At 37.7% G+C, this 26,880-nt stretch overlaps 2 protein-coding genes and 2 long non-coding RNA genes across 11 annotated transcripts; 1 reads left to right on the top strand and 3 right to left on the bottom strand.

Annotated features, from left to right (window-relative positions):
- The first annotated feature begins 1,300 nt into the window (after nucleotides 1-1,300).
- LOC147491332 (putative N-acetyltransferase HLS1) lies at nucleotides 1,301-3,954 on the top strand. 2 transcript variants are annotated; one of them, XM_086566719.1, is made up of 3 exons: nucleotides 1,301-1,889; nucleotides 2,414-2,601; nucleotides 2,901-3,954. In XM_086566719.1, exons 1-3 carry the CDS (start codon nucleotides 1,716-1,718, stop codon nucleotides 3,757-3,759), a joined length of 1,221 nt encoding a protein of 406 aa, XP_086422845.1. In that variant the 5' UTR covers nucleotides 1,301-1,715; the 3' UTR covers nucleotides 3,760-3,954. The 2 variants fall into 2 exon arrangements, with proteins under 2 accessions (XP_086422845.1, XP_086422846.1); XM_086566720.1 differs by lacking the exon at nucleotides 1,301-1,889 and adding an exon at nucleotides 1,927-2,265.
- On the bottom strand, nucleotides 2,718-8,099 carry LOC147491331 (pentatricopeptide repeat-containing protein At3g09040, mitochondrial-like). 7 transcript variants are annotated; one of them, XM_086566713.1, is made up of 5 exons: nucleotides 5,315-8,099; nucleotides 4,976-5,193; nucleotides 4,687-4,886; nucleotides 3,867-4,030; nucleotides 2,718-3,767 (listed from the first exon to the last, which is right to left on the bottom strand). In XM_086566713.1, exon 1 carries the CDS (start codon nucleotides 8,062-8,064, stop codon nucleotides 5,707-5,709), a length of 2,358 nt encoding a protein of 785 aa, XP_086422839.1. In that variant the 5' UTR covers nucleotides 8,065-8,099; the 3' UTR covers nucleotides 2,718-3,767; nucleotides 3,867-4,030; nucleotides 4,687-4,886; nucleotides 4,976-5,193; nucleotides 5,315-5,706. The 7 variants fall into 7 exon arrangements, with proteins under 7 accessions (XP_086422839.1, XP_086422838.1, XP_086422843.1 ...); XM_086566712.1 differs by having other exon boundaries at nucleotides 4,989-5,193; XM_086566717.1 differs by having other exon boundaries at nucleotides 4,976-5,073.
- Nucleotides 8,100-18,968: 10,869 nt separating this feature from the next.
- On the bottom strand, nucleotides 18,969-23,636 carry LOC147491330 (uncharacterized). The gene is made up of 6 exons (XR_015199603.1): nucleotides 23,560-23,636; nucleotides 23,424-23,471; nucleotides 20,285-20,389; nucleotides 20,127-20,174; nucleotides 19,584-19,885; nucleotides 18,969-19,419 (listed from the first exon to the last, which is right to left on the bottom strand). It is a non-coding gene; the product is annotated as an uncharacterized LOC147491330 (long non-coding RNA).
- A 91-nt stretch (nucleotides 23,637-23,727) lies between these two features.
- On the bottom strand, nucleotides 23,728-24,370 carry LOC147491329 (uncharacterized). Its single transcript, XR_015197581.1, has 3 exons — nucleotides 24,310-24,370; nucleotides 24,129-24,236; nucleotides 23,728-24,013 (listed from the first exon to the last, which is right to left on the bottom strand). It is a non-coding gene; the product is annotated as an uncharacterized LOC147491329 (long non-coding RNA).
- Nucleotides 24,371-26,880: the final 2,510 nt, after the last annotated feature.

The following is a 26,880-nucleotide window of genomic DNA, read 5'->3' as shown; positions in this document are numbered from 1 at the left end:
ATGCTTTTGGATGTGTGCATAAGTAACAATGGAATTTATCGTGTTGCTTTTAAAAGAGTTTTTTAAACATGGGAAAATAAAACATCAATACTATAAAAATGATATAAAACAAAACTATGTCATATAATGGTTTCGGATTAGTGATGAGGCGCAATAAGGAATAAACACTACACTATAACTTACGGGGAAGTGATGTATGTTTTATTATTCAATAACCTAGTTGCTTGGAATGCAAGCAGCAACCTCTCATAGAGGGATTTTCTTTTCTTTTTTGTTTTTTTTCAATGGGAAAAACCTGTGTACATGGCCTCTCAAAGTGGTGGAAGTCATCTCGGAATCATGGAGATCATTAGGCCCAAAACTCATGCCTTGAAAAGTTTGCACGGCACTGATGATTTATTATTATGATTTATGACACATTTTTTTCGCTTTATTGATTGGACTGATAAATCCCTGAAGTGGCTCAAGTTTAAGGCATGATAATCACAACCTAATTCAACGCCATGGGCCATGTGTCTCACATTATAGGCTGACAAACTTATGTCCAAGCTCACTGAACGATTCGAGTTTAGTATGCTAAAGTACCATGGTTATCATTATCGGGTGGAATATTCCAATTCCAAGTACTTCATTTTAGTGATCCTTGCGCACCACGCCACCCCCACTATTGGTAGTATTTGCTCAAAGAACTATATCTGGACTATGATTTGTTTTTTAGCGATGTCACATCTTGATTTTGTTAAGTTGATATAATGAGTCTTGTTAGTATTATTATGTCGTAGCGAGATAACGACTTCTGAGTACGCGTACTCGTGAGTCATGAAAAATTGAAAACAACATTTGCACTTTCCTAACTCCTAAGGAATGGGCCATCTAAACTTGATTTCATATTTGCTATGAGGCATGCATGGGAAGTATAGTTGATGCGAATATCAGAAGTGTGAATAGAATATGAAAAGAAGAGTGGTGGTGGGGGATGAATGATAATTATGCAGTGGAACTGTGGAAGTCATAAATCGTAGCAACGACCGCTAAGTCCTTTCCACAATTGCACTTATAATGATAATGATTAAAATTCAAAAAAGAACAAAGATTGCGCAGCCATGGCCGCCATTTTATCCCCCTCCCTCTTCCTTTTCATCATGATCATTATTATATCCCCATCAACTCATTATCACTCAGGTACCAAAAAAAAACTCATTATTACTCATTAATATGGAAACAAACTCAAAAAGAGAGAAGAGAAAAGGACTATATATATAATCATAGATAATTCCAAAAAAAACCCAAATAAATAATTAAAATAAAATATTTGATACCCTTTTGATGAAAGTGAATAGACAAAGAGATACAAAAGTTAGAATTTCAGATTTTTCCTTTCTAACTTGTTTTCTCTTGTCGAAAGAAAGAGAGACAAAAATCACAGCTCAACCTCTGTTTCTCTCTCTTGGAATTGTTGGCTATGTGTGTTTAGACTCTTTAGACTTCTTGCGTTACTATACTTGCCATGTGATAAGTCCATTTCCCTCCCTTGAAAGAGCTGCACTTCTAGCCCCACTACTCATTGCCTCAACCTCTTCACTTTGCTTCTCTATATAACTAAGTAGTGGTGGTAGTTTTCATTTCAGGCCAAGTTACAAAAAGAAAAAAAGAGTTTGATTCTTGTTGTTTCTTGGGTTTGTGAGTTTTCTTGGTTAAGTGATATACAAGAAGAAATGGAAGTACATGAAATATTTGTTAGAGAGTTTAATCAAGAGAAGGATTGCTTAGAAGTCGAAGAGGTTGAAAGAAATTGTGAAGTGGGTCCAAGTGGGAAGATTTCTCTTTTCACTCATATGCTGGGTGACCCCATGTCTAGAATTCGCCATTCTCCTGCTTTTCTCATGCTCGTATGTTATTTAACCTCTCTTTCTTCTCTCGTTTATTGCTCTCTATGCTAATGTCCATGAAATCAAGTAATCAACTATTCTCATGTCATTTTATTATACCATAATGGACATGTATATCTTTCGTTGGACCCACAAAACATACATGAATGTTAGGGTCACTCGGCTATGATCCAAGTAGCCACTCACAAAAAACAGTTCACTTTCGATTGGAAAACATTTAGCATTTCTTACGTTAAGTTGTTTTTCTCATCCAAGTCATGAAGCTTGCCTAGCTACTAGTTATGGAATAATGGTGTTTGTATCATTTTTATAAGATTTGTCTATACATGAAGTCATGAACCACTTGATCACTGTATATTAATGTTCTTTTGTGGTGGTAAACTTTCTATCCTTATTTCTTAAAGAAAATAAAACAATTAAAGTGGATTTTTTTTGTTATTCTTCTTCAATTATATAGTTTCTCTCTACGTAGAATGTTGTTGGTTTACTTGTGATTTATGAATGATTATGCATTTCTATATCAGATTGCTGAAATGGAGATGGGCGCAGAAAAGAAGATAGTGGGCCTTATTAGAGGTTGCATCAAAACCGTTACATGTGGTAAAAAAGTTTCTAGAAATGGAAAAAACGGCCATCATATCATGCCACTTCCTATCCCTATCTACACAAAGTTGGCATATATGTTAGGCCTTCGGGTTTCACCTTCTCACAGGTAACCACTTGGTTTTCACCACCCTACTCCGTGTATAATCTCACTTATATGGAGTGCATCCCTACTAGTTTAACTGCAAACATGAGTTCCTACATGGACTTGCATAGAAACAACGGTTTAGTTGTCAAAATACTTCAGCCCAACTCGATAATATACTGATATTGCTTTAAGTAATGTACTGATTGTAAATATACTTAAACCCAACCCGATAATATAGCTTGATGTAATGAACAGTATGTAAAATAGAGATCAAGTGAATACGAATTGTAATCTCACTGATATCCTATCATGTGGAACAGGCGATTGGGTATTGGGTTGAAACTAGTTACCCGAATGGAGCGGTGGTTTACAGAAAACGGGGCAGAGTACTCATACATGGCCACAGAGAAAGACAATGAGGCATCACTTAAACTGTTCACTCAACGTTGTGGCTATGCAAAGTTCCGGACCCCATCTATCTTGGTCCAACCCGTTTTTGCTCACTGCATTAAGATCTCAAAACAGGTCAATATTTTTCAGCTAACTTCATCTGAAGCTGAAAAGCTATACCGTAGACGATTTTCTACCACCGAGTTTTTCCCTAGAGATATCGATTCCATCCTCAAAAACAAACTCAACCTTGGTACATTTGTTGCGGTTCCATCCAATATTTATCAATTATGGCCAGGTGTGGATCAGTTCCTATGCGACCCGCCTGGTTCATGGGCTGTATTAAGCATTTGGAACAATAAAGAGGTTTTCATGCTGGAGATTCGCGGTGCCTCACAAATTCGACGTGCACTAGCCAAGACAACACGAATTGTGGATCGTGTCTTCCCATGGATGGGTATACCATCTGTACCAGAAATATTTCGACCATTTGGGTCACATTTTTTGTATGGATTGGGAGGAAATGGGCCTAATTCGACAACGTTCATGAAGGCATTGTGTGGGTTTGCACACAACCTTGCTAGGAAACATGGCTGCAGTTTGGTTGCAACAGAAGTTTCAGGTCAAGATCCACTACGGATTGGGATCCCACATTGGAAGAGGCTATCTTGTGAAGAAGATTTTTGGTGCATGAAACGCCTTGGTGAGGATTATAGTGATGGGTCCGTTGGTGACTGGACAAAATGCCCACCCGGTTTGTCCATTTTTGTTGATCCACGAGAACTGTAATTCCAGAACTGAATAGTGATATATCAGTATGACCGTTTTGACTAAAAAGTATAGGATCATGAAATGGAAATTAGAAAGGTATGTAGGTTGCAGTAGTTAAATTGTACCTCTTCCTTGCGTGCCATTTGGCTTACTATCATAGGTCCATGAATGTTTAGTTTGTTGATAAAAATCAGCTTCAAGGGATTTTGTTAACTGAATTCGCTCCAACATGGGTGTCAAATGATCACTTTTCATTCCAAACAAATCCCAACATAGCCGCTTGTTAAACCTGTTAAACCAACCGAAGAACAAAGTAAATGACAAATAATGATTACTGTAGAATTTGGAATCGATCGCTAGATGCAGTTTATGTGGTTTCAACACGATTATAACGAATTACTGCAAGATTAATACCGTTTCAAAATATATAAATAAAAATGCAGATACTTAAAGATTCTGCTGCAAGGAAACAACTAGTTAAGCAAGGATTCTTGGATAGATAACTGTTACTTGAGCTTTTTTAGGCTCGGTTTTTTGTCTGAATAACCACTGGAAACAGATTTTTCTTGTCCTAAATTTTTTAAGTGTCGAATTTCTAATAAATTCATGGTACACGTTTGCAGTGTTGGCTGACAGTGATACAAATAGATAAACAAGCAAAAAATTCTTGTAAACCCAACCCATGATACAAAGAGTCATCCGTTAAGCACCAGAGTGGTATTGGACGACCTTATTCTTATCATGTAGTCATGTGTCATGAAGGCCCGGAGATAACATTAAGTCACTAAACCAGGCAATGGTTTTGAGTGGCACCTAAAGTCCAAAGCGACTATGTAGATCTCCTATTAAATCTGCAAACCACATAAACAGAGCTACATGCCCACACCCTTGCATTCAGTTACTCTGTTCTGTGACATATAAGTACTAGGTAGAAGACTGACTTACTTGATACAGCCTGCTGAACTTTTATCGCTTGAATAAATAGGCACAATAGAAAACCAGGTTTTGAAACCTGCCCTTCCTCCTTGCAGCGTGACTAGACAACTAGTACCAAATCATCACTTTGATGTCCAATGCCACTCTCTCTGCATGATTTTTCCCCTCCATATTTTGTCAATGAGGGGATACCAGATCACACCATAAACCTGAATAAAGTGTTGCAACCTTAGGATCATCAACATAATTTGATAACTTCCAATGGAGTTAAAAAAAAAATAACAGGGCCGCTACGTACTTGTTGGTTTTACCTGTAACAAAATGGTTGTTTAAACTTAAACACAAAACCAATACTTCCACAAGATATCCTTCCATCCACTCTTGCCAGACTTGCAACTGTCCAACCAAACACAAGCAATTTGAGGTTCATAGCTTAAGTGTAACTTGTTTTGAATTAAGTTCCAGATACATTGACTGCTACTTTCTCTCTATTATAGAAAAGCTTCAGTAACCAACCTGGCGTGCAATTTTGAAAAAAAAAACAAAAACAAAAGTTGCAGCTATCAGATTCAAGATTACACAGTTTCCCTGTTGGAACAATATTAAGCAAATTCTACAGGGAAAGCCAGATTGATACCTTTGGTGACGAACTATAGAAAAGAATGGAATAGAGATGAAATTAGCAGCATATTTCTTCTTTGTTAACTTACACTCTTTGTTTCTTTTTTAGGACTCTCCCTCATTTGACCAGTCCCATTTGCCTTAAGCTTTTGCTGACTGTCCTTGGACTTAGTCGTGGCTAGCCTGAGCAAGCATGCCTACAATCATGGGAGTTCCTTGTTCCATGTATCGTTCCTCAAAGGAGTTCCTTCTTCCATATATTGTTCGTCGAGGGAGTAATAATCCTCGTTTTACGGATTAAAACGAATGAATATATCCTAGAATTGCTCCTCTTATTAAAATTATGGATCAGAACCTTGATTGAAATCTGGTGTACATTGGTGATTGCCAGGAATGAACGAAGATCTCCTAGACTTCTACCGAGCTATACCCTGGATTTTTCGTTACTCCTTTTTCTAACATCTTACTTCCCACCTTTGCAGCAGCATCCCAACTACCTTCTTGTGTATAAAGATTTGACAACAAAACATAAGCTGCATCATTTTTAGGAACCAACTGAAGTAAATGCTTGGATGCCCATTCACCCAAGTTTCTGTTCCCATGAATCCTACAGCCATTCAGTATGGATCTCCAAACAGCTGGCCAAGGCGCGAAGGGCATTACTTCAAGCACATGTTTGGCTTCTTCAAGGAACCCATTTCGTGAAAATAAATCAACTAAGCTACCGAAATTCTCTTCTGATGGAACCATTTTGTAGACTGAACTTATTGAATCAAAGAAACTGCAACCTAGCTCAACAAGCCCCAGATGACTGCATAATGAAATAACAGAAACAAAAGTAGCATGGGTGGGCTGAAGATTAGCCAACTCCATTTTCTCAAAGATATTGATAGTTTCCTCTAACCGACCATGAAGTGCATAGGCCGTGATCATTGTATTATAAAGGATTGCATCATCATTTCTGGATGAACAATCGAAAGCCATTCTCGAGCTTTTAACGTCCCCACATTTGGCATAAGCATCTATAAGTGCACTTGCAATACATACATGTTTCTCAAATCCAGTTTGGATCACCATCGAATGTATGCATTTTGTCCGGTGATAAGCTGTCATATTCGCACAACCATTTAAAACACTTCCAAATATGAACTCATCTGGTTTTTCGCCAACTTTAATCAGGTGGTTCAGGATCCCTAGAGCTTCATCGATGTATCCCCCAAGCACAAAAGCAGAAACCATAGCACCCCAAGATGCCAAATCTAATCTTTCCGTTTCATTGAAAATTTTAAAAGAATCCCCAAATAGTTCAAACCTTGCATAAGCAGTAATTAGTGAACTAGATACAAAGCCATAACAATCAAAACCTAACCTCATAGTTGTTCCATGAATTTGCCTACCAACTTCCAGGTGTTCAGTTCCCAAACAAGCCCCCAAAATGATAGAGAAGGTAACCTCATTTCCTTCAACTCCCAATTTCCTTAAGTTACAGAAAACCTTTATTGCTTCCGTGGCATAACCATTCAATTTATAGCCCAATATCATCTCATTCCAAGTGGTAATGTCTTTCACTGGGACACTGTCAAAAACTGATTTTGCCATCTCATGTACCCCACATCTAGAGAACATGTCTATGAGCGAGTTTGCTACAACAGATTCAGCAAGGAACCCAAGACGGAAGACAAGTGAATGAAGCTGAAGACACAGACAAAGATCAAGTAACACTCCACATAGCCTGAATAAGGTGGAAAATGTAATATGGTTTGGCTTTAGTCCTGTTAATAGCATACTAGAGAACAACTTCACAGCATCTCTGGCATTTCCATCTTGTGTGAATTCACCTAATACAGTATTCCAAGAAATAACATCTTTATTTCTCATCTTATTAAACACCTTCAAACCATATTCCTGTCCACCAATCTTGAAGTACATATCAATAAGAGAATTCATCCCTGAAGAACCAAATGCTACTTCACTCCGAATAATCATACCATGAATCTGTCTCCCCAAACATAAATCACCTAAAAGTGAGCACCCCTTGATAGCACTCATATAGGTATACTGATCCATGTTAACTCGTTTCTTACGCATTAATGATACAAGTTCTAATGCCTGGAAGCTATATCCATTAAGTGCGTAACCTCCAATCATGGCATTCAAACAACCAACATCACAATAATCCATACACTCGAAAACCATCTCAGCATCAGCAATATCTCCACATTTAGCATACATGTAAATAAGCGAACTACCAACAAAACAATTATTTCCAATTCCAAGTTTCAACGCTAAACAATGAACAGACGAACCAAATTCAATATCCTCCATATTAGCACACCCCCTTAAAACGCTACCAAGAGTGAACTCATTAGGCTGGTATCCACCCCTCATCATATCTAAAAAAATCTCCAGACCCATTTCACATTCCCCATTCTGTATAAACCCCGAAACCATGCAAGTCCAAGAAACAATATTTCTATCATGCATTTCTTCAAACACTTTTACACAACAGTCCAAAACTCCACATTTAGAGTACATAACTATTAAATTGTTTTGGGAAAACATGTCTTTAGTAAACCCCACTTTAATGATTTGGGCATGGACTTGATTTCCAAGAAATGGAAATTTCTGAGTTGAAGAAAGAGTTAATGCAACGGGGTCTCTTCCTTGTAAAAGATTATGAGATGGTGAGATGTTGGTGGAAAAGAAATCAAGATTTGAACATTTTTTTGGGGAATTTATTAAGTGGTAAGTAAGTGATTTTCTCATGGAAATTTAAATGACTAGTTACGGTTTTAACTGTCAAGGTCCACCGCCAAAAGTTTTTATAATAGTACCAAATATTATTTTCAGTGTCGGCATAATCTGATATGCCGATATTTTGGTATAAAAATCCTGAGTCTCGTGTTTGTATTTGTGTCATATTTTTGGTGTGATAACTGATAAGAATAAGAGAGTTGTTAGGAAATACTAGCCATTTGGCCCGGCCTATGGCCGGACTTGCTACATAGATAGCTAATGACTCAAAAGCTTAAAGTCCACTTGAATAAATAATATATGTATATTGATAGCTAATAATTCACTACATACATCGGAGAGTTTTATTGCTTCCTCTATGCTTCTGGAGGGAAATTAGTCAGGTTTCCCTCATCACAAATTTAAGCAACATAGTATGTTTCACAGTTGCAGCAGTGTAGGTAATAGTTATGAGGGGATATTAATATGATCGGCCAAATATGATATATGAATAACTTTTAGGCAAAGAATGCACTTTGCTTAGCTGAAAAGGGACCTATCTCAGAAGAATAATAAACTTCATTTGAAAAATAAAACATATATATATATATATATATCTAAATCAGTTCTAGTGTTGATCTGAACCTGTTCAAAGATATATAAAACTTGACTGAAGACAAATTTAAGTTGATAAAACAGAACTGTATATAAATTGATCCAATGAAGGTTGCTTACAACATTTTTTTTCCAAAGATGATCGAAAAGTACGATTTCCTAAATTGCCTAATTAGATGCAAAGCAAGCCGTAATCGACCTTCAACGCCGAGCTTCATAGCTTGAAGCGCCTTTTGTTTTAGCTTTCAAATTCTCGCAGCTTCTTACCCACTCGAGTAGGCGATCCGAAATGGACCATTTATGCCGCCCTTGCTCGAAATTCTCTTTGGTTTATCTTGGATTCGTGGACGCCAACAAAGTCTAGTGGCAATGCTTCCGCCTCACAACGTATTGCATTGAGGAAGGTTGGCTAGATTTTTAAGCCTCTGAAATTAGCCAAGCCAAGATCATCATCTCTCAGATTCCAATCTAGCGGGTTAGGTTCGGTCTTTTCAATCTTCTTGTAGAGTAGTCTTTCCTCATTATCATCATGTATCATGTCGTCATACCATGTACTATTACGAGAATATGAACCGACTCCACTTGTAAACCCGATTCCGCAAGCATTGTGTTTCCAAAGACTCTCTTCGTTATACTTGGAGAGAAACATAATAACCTTGCCAATACCACTTTTCCTCGGTTCCTCCCTTCTATGGGATTCCTCTAGACCCTCTTGGATAATCGATAATATCTCCAAAGATCGCTCGCGATTCGGATGGCGATGTTGGGTAGACTTCCATCGGGTAAGGGTTCAAGCCAATATTTTAGAAGCGCCAACACTCCATGATCTAAGAACTCAAGTTGGGTGCGATCCTTTGAAAGAACTTGCTTTAGTAGTGGTAGCTTCATAAGTTTATTCACGCAAAGGCATCGACTTTCTGTTCAATTCTCCATCTTCTTCGACTGCAAGTTCAAGCTCGGCCATCACTTTCTCCACCCACAAAGCTATCTCCCCAGCCGTCTTCTCAACTCTTTTTTGTTTCTTTGGCCAGGAGTGAAATTTTATTGTAGTAATTGCGGAAGAGAAGGACATAGGAGAAACCATCCCCGAACTTACAAAAAACGGCTTAAACGGATAGGTTTCGGATGCGGTTATGTGGGCAAAGGGGGCATAACTGGAGAACCTGTCATATTTCAAGATCAAGTGAGTCCAAGAGTAGGCTCACAAGGCACCATCACTGTCAGGAAGGATTTTGTTATGTGGAGAGTGATGATTCTTCTCCAAACCAGTTAGGAATCTGCATGCCAAGAAAATTAAAGAAATGTTTTTTTTTTAACACTAATAACATTAATAATATAAGAGTATAAAGTGCTTAGATATTTCCATACAATGTCCCCGTTGGAAATCCGTGATCCAGAGAACCGTCGTAGGAGAAGCATTTCCATGAAAGGTCATCATGTTCATTTTACTAAGCTTGCAGCATTATATGATTATTCATGTATTTACCAAATATTCTCCAATTTTTTAAGTTTTATGATGCATGAACAATTTGCCTAAACCAGTCAAGACCAAACCAGACCTGTGTATTTTGTTTGTGTTCCATTCTTATGTTGCTTCGCATTATTTCCGGTCGAGTAGAGTGTGATGTCCGATAAGTAATTCTTTGGCCGAGTGAAATTTTATTGTAGTAATTATGGAAGAGAAGGACATAGGAGAAACCACTGCCTAACTTACAAAGAACGGCTTCGTGGATAGGCGTTTCAGATGCCGGTTATGTGGGTAAAGGGGCATAACCGAGAACCTGTCATATTTCAAGATCAAGTGAGTCCAAGAGTAGGCTCACAAGGCACCATCACTGTCGGGTTTGTGGTGGAAGTGGTCATAATCATGCCTAGGGACATGCCCTCAAGCAACGGAGATGAAACCAAGTGCTACATTGAAGAAAGGCTTGATGGCCCATGAAGGTAGAAGCTTACTCCTGTCGTGTATGTAATGGTAAAGGGCATAATATTAGGACATGTCCTAGTTTAAAGAAGTGACAATTTTCAATTTTAAACTTGGCAAGTAAGTTTAGGGCGAACTATATTTTTTTTTTCTTATAAATTATATTTTTTATTCACATCCCAAAAGTTTGTATGTTCACCTTCTCAGCCTTTGTCAAACACTAGTTTAAGCAGATAACTATTTTTAACTTAAACGATCGACCGGAAAGTAGAGAAGAAAGTTGGTTCTTTGGCATACATGTCCCCAATATGCAAAGAGGAACATACAACTTCGCTTGGAATCTTGGGAGTTAACAAATCCACTGTTTCAAGATGATGACATTTTCCCCACCCCAATCTAGACATTTTAAATGGGCCGGTTCTATATTGCTAAGAGACTATACAGAACATTACACTGAATTCCATAGACCACCGAGGAAAACCACAAACTTACCATGAACGACTCCATATATAGTTGAACCGGAATGTGAAGAACAAAAATTAAAAATAAATGAAATTTTTAAAAATTAAATAAAAATTAAAAATGAAACCTAATACTCAAAAAGTAAGACCATACCAAAAAATTTGAACTTTACAGTCAAGAGATGTAGCGGAAAAACTTCGAAACATCGAACAGACCCCAAAATTAGGGATGAGACAATGAGTCATGTGGATCAACCATTTCCCAAAACCGAGGTTCATTCCACTGTTGATAGTTGCATTAACACCAACTTGACTCATGTGCTCCTCCAATTGTGGATAAAATGTATTGTGCGGTTACAACCCGACTGACGAAAAAATGACCATAAGTTCTCGATACTTTGTACAAAGTGAGGTAAGCAAGCTGTCAGTTTAAATAATACTCCCCTAACAGGATTAAGATTATTTGACCTCAATATATAGGTCTCAAGGAGAAGAGTGTGGAAACAATGCCACTGCAGTGACAAAAAATAGTGTAAAAAAAAGAAAAGAAAGAAATGCAATTTATGATTATCACCTGAATGGTTGCTGATTTACCCCCAAGAAGAAAACACACTCTTGACAGTTGGCTATGCAGATCAGTTTAGCAGTTGTATTATAAGGCATAAGAGGAGAGCCATGTGCAATTGGTTTGGCCTTAATGGTGGCTTTTGATGAACTGGGAACATGATCAATAGGGTGGTCGTCCTCCAAATTCAAGTCAGTGTGGCTCTTCCTCTTGGTCAAGCAAATTATTGAAGGAATAAAAAGGAGCTAAGATCAAGTATCCAAAGGATCTTCTGCAGATAACTCATATACCTTCAATTTCCTGCTATGTATCACAAAGTCGGTGTTATCAATGTAAATGTAATCCTCATCGAGAGCGAGTAGACCATATCCGTTGAATGCATTCTTACATTAGTGTTTGATCCGTAAGTTACAAATAGTATTATATGAGTAATAATGCTAAGTCGATCAACTTAACCTAAATACAATCTGTCTAGTATCCAATATAGCTAAGTTTGAATTCAAAAGCTACATCTACATGAGCTCGTGCTGGTTTCAAAGTCTATGCGTCCTCTTGATCTTAGGTCTCATTTCAGTTCTTTAGACGATAATTTGGCAGATGAGGTTATATTTAAACCGTTCTTGTTTTTTGATGAATATAAGAAATGGGAATACTGGGAGTGTTGTTGCTGTGATGAGAAATTTCAAGGCAGGAAGGCTTTATTGTTTATCAAGCTAGTATTTTTTTTTTGGACGCATATATGCAATATGGGTCTCATACGTATAAGCAGGTAGTTCTTTCTGTTATATTTTCTCTCCTCTTTCACTTTCTTTCCTCAAATCATCTCTTTCTCTTTACTTTAAAACTCTAGGTGATATTCAACTACCCCCAATAACATAAAGCTCATAAGTAATTTCTAATTACCTCACGCAACCACTTTTATGGGTAGTATGTCGAGTTTTATTGTCCAATCCTCGCTCTTTTTAGTTTTTCACAAAACCTAACCAAGGAAGCGAATCTTCCGAAAGATTGGGGTGTTGTGGGACATCTAGCATAACCGGAGGAAAATCAAAGTAAAAAGGTGATATAGCAAAGGTTTCCTTCAGAGCTTCGGAAGGAATCGGAACTACCATATTACTATGATGGAAAGATTTATCACTTACGGGCATACCAAATTGTGATCCATTTCCTCCTAAATATGAAAGAACCTGCTTGAACCTGTTTGAAATATTAGCACATAATTAATATACACACGCTCAAAAGTAAATGATATAGTGGTCATCAAGAAATTGTACTTGTAATTCTATAGACTACATTCTTTGTCGAGTTTTTTCTAGACGCGTCTACTTAGAGTTTAGCTCTGTGATTCCATATGTAACGATAATATGATGTCAATTACTCATTTACTTTTCCAAAAGGTAATCCAAGATAAATTAAATGAAAACACCCATTATAAGCACTTTTAACGGTGAACTCACCGCATTATGCCATCCCCAAATCTTATCCTCCAAATGAGACCTTATGAAAGATATAGAGCAATTTTCAATTGTGTATTCAATTGACCAGAACCTAGTAATAAAATCCCAGTTCCACGATCCATCACCTGCACTAATGAAGTTTGCATACTCGAAGTTCAAATCTGGTGGCTCAAGTGGTAATCTTTCACCATTGACACTTTTAGCAACGTCTATGCAAATAACCATTTCTTTGTTGACCAACTCCTATGGTCAGTTGCTTATCACCCATGTCAGAGATTATCATGGACCAACTGGGACTCTGAAAAAATCACTATAATAATTATAAGTTAAGCTTCGACGACCCAAATGGTGAAATGCAAATTATCCTATCATATAAACATCATTTGAGAAATTTCAAGTGAAATTAGAGAATTGAGAGAGTTTTTGTGAAATAAGATAGATAACAAATATCTAAGTAATGAAAGATTTTCACCAAGGGTTCATATGTGTTTGGAGTTGTACCTATAAAATAACATCTTAATATCACTATAGAGTATAGACAATCCATTATTATGCAAACTTACGCTCCATCGGTTTCGAGAAAAGAAAATTGCAATACGCATTTTCTTGGCTTTTTCAAAATAGCATGGGTATTACTGCTGATCATCTTCAAGTTTCTTGATTCTGGATTCCATCTCTTCAAAATTTAGGCTCTGCTCTTTATCCAAACCATTCTCCTCAACATCAACTCTTTCATCCTCACTTCCAACGCTTTGAGAACTATTTGGGCCCTCATCCATGAGATCTATGTCCTTTACCTGTTCGTTCAGGAGCACATGAAACTCGTCATTTACATCTATGTTTGGAACAAATAGATGAAGAGACTTCTCTTCACTCCCTTCGAATGATTTTGATAATGGTTTTGGATGGACTTACTTTCGATAAGAGGAATTTTTAGTTGTTCCTTTAGCAAGCTCGCCATTGACTTTTGCAGATTTTTTTGGAGTACTATGTGAGGCCTTAATTTGTTTCTTATCTGTTGAGAATAAGAGAGAGATTATCATGAATAATATGTTTACCCATCCTTTCTCTTGCCTTCACAATTCGTGTAAGATTCACATTAAGCCTTTGATTTGAAACACGGTACTAAAATGAAAAAGAAGGAGATAAGATTTAAGAACGGCTTAAGAATGGAGATAAAATTTAAGAATTGAGATAAGATTTAAGAAAGGTTTTTATCTACTTATCTATGGGCTACGAACAATTGAAATCGCAAAAAAAGGGCGTAAATATGGGCGTAGAATTCATTTTTTTAGGTAAAATCTGATGTGTCAATTCCAGAGAAAAAAGAGGGGCTGACGTGGGTCACTGGGAGCATTCTCAACTACTCAGTATTAATGGTCTTTGATTGGTGATGCGGTCTCATATCAGGCTGACACTGCTTATAGGGTTCACATTGATTTCATCGGGATTTGTTGAGGAATCTACCCAAAAGACTATCATTGCTCCTCAAGGGGATTGTGTTGGTGGATGAACTACTGGATGTTGTCACTTTCATCTGGAAAAGGGGGAGAGAAGATCGCGAGACTGCATGTAGATTATATTACAGGATCTTTATACTCTATCTCTAGGGCATAAGCTGGAATTTGATCCTCCTGATGCATTAGAAGGTGTTAGGGGAACCAAGTCCAAAACGGAATCTTTTATGTTAAGAGAGGGTTTTCCAAAAAACTGTTTTTATTCAAATAACATAACAGAAGGGTGAGTGTCTTTGGGCCAGTACGTACATTTTGTGATGGACGAGTATTGCTGGCATACTGGTTTTGTAACGTTACTTCTAACTTTTTAAGACACGAGTTGCTGCTGCTGCGCTTGAGGGACTGAATGGACATTGCCATCAAGGTGTCTGCTGGGTGTTGTGTGGCACTGTGGCTTAAGAACAAGTCTGAGGGAAATGCTGAGCTGAAGTCCAAATCTGAACTAGAAAGAAAGAGGCCCTACATCTCAGAGGCTCCCCTTATGCCACAGAAGAAGAGAGCCGGTGGTGTCATGGAAGGCCTCCAGTTAGCTGCTTCCTTCATGAGCTTAGGCAAGACTCTACGTACAGTTTCAGAGTATAGATGGTACAACTTCTCATAATTCTTCTTTGCATGGTTTACGTTTCCAATGAACATGCAGCTTCTCAACCCCGCAAGCCGCTCTTCGGCTCTTGCCCAAAGTCAAGGCAAGCATCTGCCAGCAGACTCTCGTTATCCTTCTGCTTCTTCCTTGCTGCCGCTAACTCCTCCAATGCCTTCTTCTCGTTCTTCACTTTCTCAGACTCTTCCTTCAATGCATTTATCATCGCCTTCACCTCTTCGTGCAGTTTCTCTAGGTGTAGATACAGCATCTCAATCTGCAAAAACGGCGCATGTCCAATTAGCACACATATTTACACAGAAAATAAAACGGATATTACATCACCAATCCACATGGAAGTTTTAAGTCATACCTCTCTCTCCTTTATCACCATCAACAATTATTTGAGTTATTTCTGAAACAGTATTACGCAACATCTCACCATGAATTCTGCATTGATCCAACTCTGGCCACAGCTCTGGTGCTTACCGAACTCGAAGTCTCGAACTACATCTGGCCTCAAGCCAATGGACTGCTGGCCGTTCCTCGGGAACCATAAATACCAGCTGCTGACTGGGCCTTGTTTGCCCCTCCCCCTGACTGACAGTCGTCAGCCCATTCCTTAATTTGACAAACTTGTTGACCCCTTAAATCCAGCAAAGGCAGCTATCAGTTCGGATAGACCAATAAGCAATACATAGCTTATCCATGATAGCATCTGATAAATGGTTAAAAGAGCGACGTTTTGAGAGACTCATAATGAATTTCATTGACATACCTTTTAGAAATTTTCTTCTTGGAATCTACTTTATTGAATTATTTTAAAAAGATTAAAGCGAATTCAATGTGGAACAGTGGATGAGAATGATACTCAGTCTCATATTACAAAATATCAGGATATGGGTATTTATCGATATTCAATTTCTGGATATGGATCGTAGATATATCCTCCTATTTGGAGATATTTGATATTGTTTCACATGTAAATATTGTGGATATATCTAAAATATCGACAAATATCATGGATATTATAGATATTTTTTAATATATTATGATACATTATTTATATTTATTTGAAATATAATGGTAAATATTAAATAAAATTGTTATATACACAAAATATCGTCAAATATCACCAAATATCGCCAAATATCACAAATATTGCAAATATCGTCGATTTTTGCAGTCGTATATATCTCTAAATATATCGTGATATTTATATATCTTTATCTGAAATCTGGATAAATATCCCCAAATATAACGATATATCGGGATATTTTGTACTATGCCCAGTCCCATGATACCACAACTGACAACTCTGATCTATATTTGTAGGGGTATGCCCATAGCTAGTAAATTCGTAGACGGCAAAAGTTCGATACGTCAATTATTCCCCTAAGATTCGAAATTTTCAACAATAATACTTTTAAATATTCGGTCCAATAAAACGCTAACGGTAAAAATACGATATACGTGTTTTAAACGGGTATAATACGAATGTATTTCTTTAAAATTCGGCTATATATTTTATATTTAAAATTTTGATATATAAGTATATAACGTTTTTATTTTTATTTTTACAATTTTATTCATGAAAAAAGAATACAAATGTCAAATTTTTTGTTCTACTTACTATTACTAACACATTTATTTTTGGTTCCAACTAAGGCCCGCCCAACCAATTTCTTGAATTAAACCGTATCATTCAAAAAATTTGCGAATTATTCATTTTATTCGCCAAACCTTATAATTTGCGAATAATTCGGCAATTATAAGCCCGACCCAACCAATTCGCGGATTAAACCGTATCATTCAAAAATTCGCCGAATTATTCGTTTTATTCGCCAAACCTTATAATTCGGCGAATTACTAGCTATGCCCATAAATTACAGTTCCATATACCTATTCCTTCAAGCTTTCACACCATCAGAAATAATCAGACTTAAATTGTAGTGTTCAAGAAAGGCTTTCTAGCTAGGTCAATATGAAGTTATGAACTAAGATAAGCTCAAGTAAACAACGTCTCTTTCTTAATAATTGCAGGACATTCACTACATGTAGGAGTGGTTAACAAGCCAGCGAGAAAGATTAAGCAAGACCATGTCTCTTTCAGTTCCACTACTCCAGTGAGAAGAAAATATATTGATGAGTAATACAAATCAAGTGTTTTTAAATCAAGATAGTCAGCAAGTAAAGACTAAATAAGTAATTTATAACTTACTGGTCATTACCATGCATGCAAAGAGGCTACACTGGAAGCGAATAGTGGATGACTGGGAAGTGAATACTTATATCGATGTTCATGACTTCAACCCTTCTCCTCTCAATGTGATAGAAATAAACCAAACTTCTTACCCTGCAACCTCACCAAAAGCAGATGGGGATTTGATGGACAAAAAGCCAGCGGATAAACAAATAATCAGATCAGATATAAATGTCTCTTGGAACTCATTGATCAAGTTATCAAAGCTGATAAATGGCTCAAAGACCATTCATCATCGTAAACAAGAGCCCAAATATAGAAATGAGTCAGTTTACTCTCTGCGTAATACAAAGGTTCATCCGATTTGCGCCCAAGAGTCCAACTCCCTCGAAGGGAACAGTGAGCAGTTCCATAAAACGATTAGTTTCTTCCTTTAAGATAAAAACCCAAATGGTTCCTGCAGGAGAAGTAAACAAATCCCTTGTACAAAACACTTGGATTATTTGGATTGAAATCATCAAGATGATGGAAAATCTTCGACTCCTTCCATTCTCTGATATCTGAAGAATATACTGCAATTCTAATAGATAACTTTCTAGGTAAGATACCAGAAATACCACCTTGAACTCGGATTTTTGGCCATTAGATTCTTCGCAAGATAGAGTGATGTTTTTATCAATTGGTGGCAGTGTGGTTCTGGCAAATTCACCCATTGCTTAGTATAAGGATTCCAAAGGATATAACAAAACCGGTAAGTACTGACGAAAAGACCCTCCTTTGGCCTCTCAGCACAAAGTAAAAGCCCATTGTTGGAAGCAACAGGAGCAAAGATAGTGCGTTGCTGAAGGAAGTTCAAATTGATACTATCCAGCAGCGTGTCACCGGATTCCGTTTCAGTAAAGAAAGCAGGCTTTGGTTCTAGCAAAGGCTTAGGATTAGGTACATCTTGAGAATAGAAGAATCCAGTTATAAAAGAAGGCTTCGACTTCAATCTTTTAACAGATGAAGAATCAGAAATGAATATTCCCACTTTTTGCACCTGAAAATGGATTTGGTTGGAAGTCCACTACTACATAAAAGTGCATAGATAGCATGCCAAAAACGCTATCAATTTCATTTGATAGCGTTTAAAAAACGTTATTAAAGGCTATGCTATCCTTTTATTAATAAGGTTTTTCTGAACAACGCAATGTATTTGATAACATTTTGTTGTAAACGCTATTATTTTAATTGCGTTTGTTTTTGGTGCTGTGAATATATCTATAGCGTTTTCATATAAGTGCTATAAATATGATAGCGTTTTATCTTAGCGCAATGAAAATTTCGATAGCGTTTTCTTATAAGTGCTATAAATATGATAGCGCTTTAGTTTAGCGCAATAAAATTTTTGATAGCGTTTTTATATAAGCGCTATGAATTTCAATAGTGTTTTATTTTAGTGCAATGAAAATTCAATTGCGTTTTCTTTAGGCGCTATCCCTATTTCCATAGCTTTTTTTTTTTTTTCAATTATAAATTTTAGAGACCTATGCACCTGTGCAAATATACATTTTCAGTGGCGCTGAATTATTGTTGTAACCAACTGTGCAAATACACTTTAAAATCTAATACACGATAAACAAAATTAACTTCATTCATTAATAGCTAAAATATAGTATTCAATTCCACTGTACAAGGACAAAACAACAAAAAATGTGATAGTATTCAATTATGTACAAGGACAAAAAAAACAAAAAGTGTGATTCAAGTTTTCACAAAAGTTTCTTTCGGTAAGGAAAGAAAATGCTACAGTCGGCTTACTTCGCGTGGTGATCAGTAAATATTATGTGTTTTGAAGGCCATGCAATTGCGGTCCCTTTAGCATCTCTCACTATTTGCAATTCAGAATTTTCTCTCCAAAGACATGGTTATGCGTTCACAACTTCCTCTACCCAAACTTTGGATGCATTATCTCCAAGAGGTACACCATGTACCAGTTTAAAAGGATCGTCACTCTCCCAACGTCCTTTAGCAACTAATTCATGTGGAGCCGCCCAATTCAACAATTTGCATTGTCGTCCATGTGACTACATTTCCAAAACAAAAGAATAGTCTTAGGCACATATTACATTACACCATTATACATTAAACCTCTAGATGGGACTTGCCTTATGAAGTTTAACTAATTTCAATATACAAACCATAAGTTAACATCAAATATGACAAACTCTTGCATAAAGAAATATTTTACCTGTAGAAGAGTGGTTGAAGGAGTAGTTTGTATACCCTGATCATTACTCCCTATGCCTTGACCATACCCAAACAAAAAGAAAGTTAGTATAATAACAAAGGGTTAAGTATAATAACTCCTTATGTCCTCTCATGTTTCAAGTTTTGCATGTGGGTGGAGATAATCATATGGTTGCAAACCTGCTTGTGGATTATTGCAGAGAGTTCAACTGAAGCAAAGGTTAGGGATATATATATATTTATCTGTGGAAGAGTAGATGGAGGATTACTTTGTATTCCATGATGCCTCCCTATGTCTTGACCCTACAAATTAAAAAATATATCCATAAGCGAGCAGCCTTTTGAAGTGCACAATGAGTTTGCTGATCAGACCCATACACAACCAACTTGTATATATTCTCCCTACCAATCTTCTTAAGCATTCGATCTCTAGCTAGCCGCCGTTAGTTCGCACAAAATGGCCTCACAAGCATGAATGAATTAACATTGCCAAGGAAACAGTAGATAGTACACAAAATGAACGAATTAAGATTGCACCACGTACCTCTCGTGTTCGGGTTATACTTCCATCTGCAGGAACGATTGGGGCTTTCTGGATTTTATTAAAACACAAGTACTTCATCAATGTTAAATGAAATATGGAGAATAGTGAACTAAGTAATGCAATACATCATGCAATGGCCAACAAGGGAACTAACTAACCTGGGGTTTCCATCCAAACTCATCAGGGCAACGGAAAGTAGCTTCATTTACTGCCTGTTGCTCTAATGCAAACCTTGTTGCACCACTATTAACTCCAAAGTGAACCTGAAGAAAATATATAAGAGAAATGGAAAGTAGTAATACAAGAATGGAATACAAAATAATTTCAAACTAAGCTCTATGTTCTGAAACGTAGTCAATAGGTCATCAATAATATCCAATCTATTAATCATCCTACACTAGAATAATACTACTTCCTAAAATCTACTTGCAAAAGAATATTCCAACCGAAACCACATGCTAAGAAATAACTAAAGAAACAAACATACCCAAACAACTCGCTCTGAATTCAATGGATCAGAGTCTGTACTGGTCACGGTTGATTAAGTCAGCGCTCATTAAGTATGGAGTAGGATTGCTGGAGAGATTTAGGAGAAGGCTAGCTAGACCTAACAGAAGTCGGACCTGATGAGAGTTGGGCAACCAACAAAGAAGATTGAAAGATCGAAGCGCTAGAAATTGTCTTAGGACTGTATGAAGATCAAGAGAATGAGCAGAAGGAGTTAATTAGATACAACTTAACAGACGTGGAGGGAGGAGTGATCGGAAATGAGAGAAAGATCCAGCTAGAGGAAACGCAAGCCAGAACAGAAGAAACGCAAGACATAGTGAATAAAGTCGCGGGTTTAAAGGACCAGGGAGTACGAACTCGAGAAACATTACATCTAGGAGACAAGAACATTACTGGAAACGCAGAGAGAGAGCAACAACCACCAACAGCAAAGAAGACTTGGGGGTGATGATATCGGCAAGGCTGGGGAAGATAGTTCGAACTGCAAGTGCAAGTGAAGAACAAGCATTAGAAGCCCAGCAGAACTATCGGATCGAAGGAGGAGAAGGTGGAGGGAAGAACACAAACACATGATTATACCAGACTCGACAATGCCCCAACAAGCAATGAGTGGACGTGGCCGTTGCCGTTGCACTAACGCGGCCGTTTTCTTCTTTGGGTAGAGTTCATCTTTAGCGCTATTCTTTTAGGAGTAGTTCCGTCAAGGGGAGTAAACTCCTCTCTAGCGAAGTTCGGTTTTTGTCACCGGTGTGTTAGTATAGCTGTGTTACGGTCTTTGTTGTTTGCTAGCGAGTTAGTAGCCGTTAGCCGGTGTAAGTAGTGTTAGTCGCTGTATCACTCTTATCGTGGAAGTCTTTGTGCAAGAAGCTGCTGTAAAAGCTCTCTCCTTGCTAGCTAGTGGTTGATGAATTCTTGCCGGTAGCTCTGCCTTACGCCTAGTCGGTATTCCTCTATCCGGTTGTGTAGTTAGCTCCTAGGTGCCTTTGAGTTGTCGAGAGTTGGTTGCTAAGCGTTGAATCTGATGGAGTGTAGCGAAGGAGCTCTCCCCCAAAGAGAGGCCCTAACGCAATGCTTAAGTGATTGTGCATGGTCAGCTTCTCAAAAGAGTTTCTGCAAGTGTTTTCTTCTTGCCACGGTTGCTAGCGATTGAGTTCCTCAACGGTTAGCTCCACTATGCCTACTCTCGGTGACGAAGACATTGGAGACTAATCATACTTTAGATGATCTAGAGGCATGCTCTCAAAGTCTGTATACTCGTATTTAGGACTTTGAGGCCTCGAAGATCGACTTTCTACAAATGATCCAGGTCCCCGGAGGAGGAGGTGGCGAAGGCGAACAACGACTATTCCAAAATAATTATGGTTTTAGAGGAGGCTAGCCGAAAGGTTTCGAGGCAAGGGCTTCACTAGAAGCGGCGGGGCTTCTCATCGACAAACAATTGATGATCTTCACATCACTAGAGCTGAACGGATGAGTTTGAATCTGCCTTATGTTTACGCAAAATGAGTCCCTACTTGTACTCTATGTAATGACCGACCGCTTGAAAGGGGTGTTAACTCAATCCCTTTCTTTTTATAGGCTTACTCCGTCTTGCCCTCGGTCTCCTCCCAGTTTCCCGAGAGAACCACCGAGGGTCCGGAGTCAATCCCACTACTAATTTGATTGCTTTCGTCGAAATCCCACTCCAAATAGGTGGGTTTGCTATGGAGAGGCAGTCTGATGGGCAGAAGTGATTGGCCGCAAGGCAGTAAGGAAGGAGAACTTGGAATATATCAAGCCAACAATGGTGGATGGGCAAGCAACAGTCCATATCAAGTCCAATCAGTTTGACAATATTAAGAAGAAATATGAGAAGTTGGTAGTTGGAAGTTTCATCGGGAAGAAACCAGGTTTGGTTGAAGAAGGATCAGGATCATGGCAAGCAAAGGAAAGGGCATAACGAACACAAGATGCAGTACAAGAGAAAGGCTCTGTTAGAGGTACGAGTAATGAGAGTGAAGGATGGCAGTCACCTATACGGAGACACATGGTGAGGGCGAGACCTGAACACAAGATTTTAAATGTGGAATGCGCACAAAATAACACTGGAATTGCGAATGTGGACTGTGAGCGAGATGGGCGCATGCCTATCCATCAAGGCATAACAATAGGCGCGAGCATACTTGAATCCTCTGATGAAGATGATATTGAATAGGCAGCATCTGCTGCTAGTACAAGTGGGAAGGAAGGGGTTAGATCCAACTCAGAGACAGAATTGCGGGTAAGTAAAGATAAAGAAGTTATTAACCCAAGAACTATAAATTAAAGGATTGGCTCACGCCCTTACAACATAGCATACTTATAAAAAGCCCCCTGAAGTCTCGCTGAAAATGATCGTGAACGAAAGCAATATTTGCTCCCCCTACAACAAGGGGAAAGGAGTGGTGAGGGCCACGCCTAATAACCTTAAATGGGTAATATGGCCTGCTGGAACATTAAAGTGATGGGTATGAGATACCTAAGGCAAGCAAAGAAACGGAGGAAGAGCATACAAGACATGCAAGCAAAACTTATTTTTCTTTCCTTAATACATGTGTATAGGGAAAACATAACAAGAGCAGAGGCACTGGCCACAAATGTACCTACTATGAGCTTCATTGATATTATACCTAGTTCATAATTTCACCAACACCTTAAGAACACTAACTCTAATCTTACAGCATCATAATGACCTTTTAACTCGATAAAATATCACGCCATACCAAGTAAGCCACAAATTACCCATGCTTGCAAAAATAAATATTTTACCTGTGGAGTAGTTTGTATCCCCTGATCACCACTACCTATGCCTTGACCCTAACTAGAAAAATAGAACCATTAGTTAGTTGTTAGTCTACTAATTAAGATCTGCAGTACTTTTCTTTAAATATTTAAAAAAAGATACCTGTGAAAGTGAAGTAATTGGAGCACTAGTTGACTATATCACTTGCTCGGTCACAACTTTTTTACTTTCACCCTACATAGATATATTAAGATTGTCAAGTCGAGTACACTACCGAGACAACAAATATCAAATCAGTTATTGTATTTGTACATCAGTCACTTGCCTTTTGAGTATTCACAGCAGTAAGTAAGTTTCTTATAAGTTCACTTTGAGTATTCACCAAATTGGCCATTTGAACCAAATCCTTCTTGACCGTTAGTACCTCCTCTTGAAGTTGAGTGACCATTTGTTTGTCTTGTGACACCACACCTAATTTTGAAGGAGTTACTCCAGCTCCTTTACCTCTCACACGACTATAACGATCAAGTCCAAGTACTTGTGAAAGGGCATCATTTTGTATGGAGTGGTTAAAAGAATCTGATGTTGCTGAATCTCTAATTTCTTTCATCTTTTTCTACACCAATCACATTTGATACGTTAATATATAGAATTTAGCAAAGCTCAACAAATAGGTATCATTGATATATATTATGGCTATAATTCTAGTTAGAAAATTTAACTATTCTTACCATTCGTTCTGCAACGATATTATTTGATGGTTCGCCACTTTTCTTAGTGTGTCCTTTGCACCAAACATCAACTCTAGTTATGGAGGAAGGATTTGGACTCTCCTTTTGCTACATGATAAGAATTTCCACAATCAAGATACATACACAAAAACAAAGTTGCGCAAATATGATAGTTAATTACCATTTGGTATTCTAGGCGTGCATAGCCTTGTCGACTACATGTGTGAGGGAGTTCTTGATTTAATTTTCCCTCATATCTTGAAACTTTTGGCTCTTCAGCTGCAGTACAAAAGAGTTAAATAACATATTTCAAACTATGAGGATATTCAAAGTATCACCAAAGTCACTCACAATGAACTTTCTCCTTGACATTTGCTTAAGAAACATCTCCCATTCCGGTAAAATCACGGTCATTGGCTTGAGACATGCAATGTCCTTCTTCTTTTTCTATAAATTCTTATCTTTCCCTCAATCTTGATTTATGCGCCCGCCACAACCTTCCAATTTGTTGGAGGGCATAAGTTCTGCGCCCTTCATCTAAGATAAATTTTTGCTACAAGAAATAAGAAATAGTACGTAAAATGTTTTGACAACCCCACCATCATAACTATATATATTTACTGAAAAGCAAAGTAAAAAAATAAACAAAAACACTTGTGCTTACCAAAACTGATTGCCAATACAGATCTTTGTACCCTTTTCTGATTGCCCTCCAATCACTATAAGTTAGTGGCACCATTTCAGATGCAATACTTCCCAAATAAGAAGAAAACTTGTCTGAATTTTCTCCTACAGGCTGCCCAATCGCATTGAAGGTCACCGTTAACTTACATCCTCTATCAGTTGCCATTACCTTGGATCTACAAAGACCTCTTGGTGTCTTGCTTGATTGGTGAGATTCTTTGGTAGAAGGATCATCCTCATCACTTTCAGATTCTTCATCCGAGTTGATAGCAGCATCCTCATCACTAGAATCTCCTTCACTCTCTTCTTCAATCAGTGGTCCCTTTGACTTGGCTCGGTTGGCTACCCTTACTTCCATCCTCGTCGCTACAATAATCTTTATCACTTGAGTCATGAGAAGAATCCATTTTCGTCCTAGATCTTTTTTCAACTTTTTTGAAACTCTATGATAAAACCCCATTAAATGAAAACAAAAGATTATAGTAAGTTATAAACAACGCTTAACAAAAGAAACACGAATAGCTAACATATATAAACAAAAATATTAAGCAAAACATATTTAAACAACACCTTAGACTTTGTAGAACCCCCCTCCTTTGTTGATTTGTGAGATTCATTTGAAGTAGGGTTCTTTCTACTGCCATGAGAATAAGAATTTGGGATTATTTCGTCGTCTTCACTGAAATCATGGGCATCTTCTTCTGCACTAAAGTCCCCATCAGTGGGATCAACGTCGTTAGTATCTCGGCTTGCCATTTTACTCATCTTAGATCGTTTAGTTGCTCCTTTTACACTCTGTGATTGTAATTAATATAATATAAGTGTTAACATAAAACACACTTAGATCAAATTAAAGTGCAACATCGAGGATTGGGAGTGAATTGGGATTGGGAATGCTTGTGTGTGTGTGCCGCATTGGGGGATGCTTGTGTGGGTGTTGAATACTTCTATGTGTGCACTAATATGCGTTTCATAAAAGGACGTGTCTTTACCTTATTATTCTTCTTAGAATTAGACTTCTCTGATACACATGATTTTTTCTTTGACAAGTGGAAGTCATTGGCTTGAGAGGTTAGTGGGCTACCATCATTTCTGTCTGTTATGCGTATCCCACCATTTGAGGAATTCCTAAGAGCAGCTACAATAGCTCTTTTTCCTTTTTTCCTTTTTCTTAGCTTGTTTTGAACTCTGTCAACATACCAACAAAAATTATGTTAAATGAGAAACCTGTGTATATACAAACATGATCAACAAAAAAATCTTACCTCCGCTTTCGACATTTGGTTTGAAGTGTCCTAAGTCCTAACTTCCTTGTCAAAATCTTGAAATGACAACGATGACGCATAATGTGGCAGAAAACATCAGGACACAAATCTGATATGAACAAACAACCCAAGTGCCAAAAACATATCACAACACATATTAATAGGAACAAACAACCGATACTCATACTAATACGCACAAACAACCCAAGTTCTAAACAAATCAAATACTTATATTAATAGGAAAAACAACCATAACTCATAACCAGAAATATTAATCCAAAAAATATTTTACTAATTTGCCGAAAGTACATGCGCTACACATAGTCCCCCTCACAGTCCTTTCTAACATAGCTACCATCTTCATCAGCAATGTTCTTGTCAATTCTCGAAACATCTAATGGTACTGAGAATATATCCACATTCTCCTCATACATATCCAAGTCATGACGGCCTCTTGGCGGCGCTTGTAATACAACATACCAATTCGAATCGATGCTGTCCCTTGAATAAAACACTTGTTTCGCTTGTGATGCTAAAATGAATGGTTCTTTTTCGAGTTGGCATTGTCCTTGATGGAGGTTAACCAAAGTAAATCCATCTTCCACCTTGACACCATTTCCTACATTTGCCCAATCACAGTAAAAAAGAGGGACTTGGAAGCCAATGTAGTCGAGCAAAATTATATCTTTGATGACCCCATAGTAAGAAACATTGTTCATGACTTGGTTTCTGTCCTTTGAACTAGATCTACACATGGTTGTTGACTCAAGTGAAACACCACTATTTTGGTTGGACTTCTCAGC

The sequence above is a fragment of the Coptis chinensis genome, chromosome 6, assembly GCF_015680905.1.
Source record: "Coptis chinensis isolate HL-2020 chromosome 6, ASM1568090v1, whole genome shotgun sequence".
NCBI lineage: Eukaryota > Viridiplantae > Streptophyta > Magnoliopsida > Ranunculales > Ranunculaceae > Coptis > Coptis chinensis.
Note: the sequence above shows the minus strand (reverse complement) of the source record. Positions and strands in the feature narration are given on the sequence as shown.